The sequence below is a fragment of the Myotis davidii genome, unplaced genomic scaffold (genome assembly GCF_000327345.1).
Source record: "Myotis davidii unplaced genomic scaffold, ASM32734v1 scaffold1059, whole genome shotgun sequence".
Classification (NCBI taxonomy): Eukaryota; Metazoa; Chordata; class Mammalia; order Chiroptera; family Vespertilionidae; genus Myotis; species Myotis davidii.
The window spans coordinates 14,395-14,628 of NW_006290038.1; the positions used below are offsets into that span (position 1 = coordinate 14,395).

Below are 234 nucleotides of genomic sequence, written 5' to 3' on the forward strand. Positions count from 1 at the left end.
GCAGGCCCCGCCCTGCCTCTCCTCGCCTCCCGGGCAGCCGTGCCCAGCCCGCAGCCCCCGCCGTCGCCCTAGGCCCACGCCGCGCTGCACGTGCCGCCCGCTCCGTCAGTCCGCCCGTTTGTCCATCCGCCGAGATGAGCGAGGTGAGCGGCCCAGCGCCGGGGGCTCCCGGGGGGGAGACGGAAGGTGCTCCGGGTCTGGGGGGTGAGGAAGGGCCCGCCGCCCGGGCCGCGG

General features: G+C 79.5%; 1 protein-coding gene across 1 annotated transcript in view; it reads left to right on the plus strand.

Moving 5' to 3' along the window:
* The first annotated feature begins 6 nt into the window (after positions 1 to 6).
* Positions 7 to 234, plus strand: part of PCP4L1 (Purkinje cell protein 4 like 1) — a 12,244-nt gene continuing 12,016 nt past the window's right edge. The window contains exon 1 of the mRNA XM_006763163.2: positions 7 to 143. Within this exon, the coding sequence (XP_006763226.2) occupies positions 135 to 143 (9 nt within the window). The 5' untranslated portion in view covers positions 7 to 134. The remainder of the gene's footprint in view (positions 144 to 234) is intronic.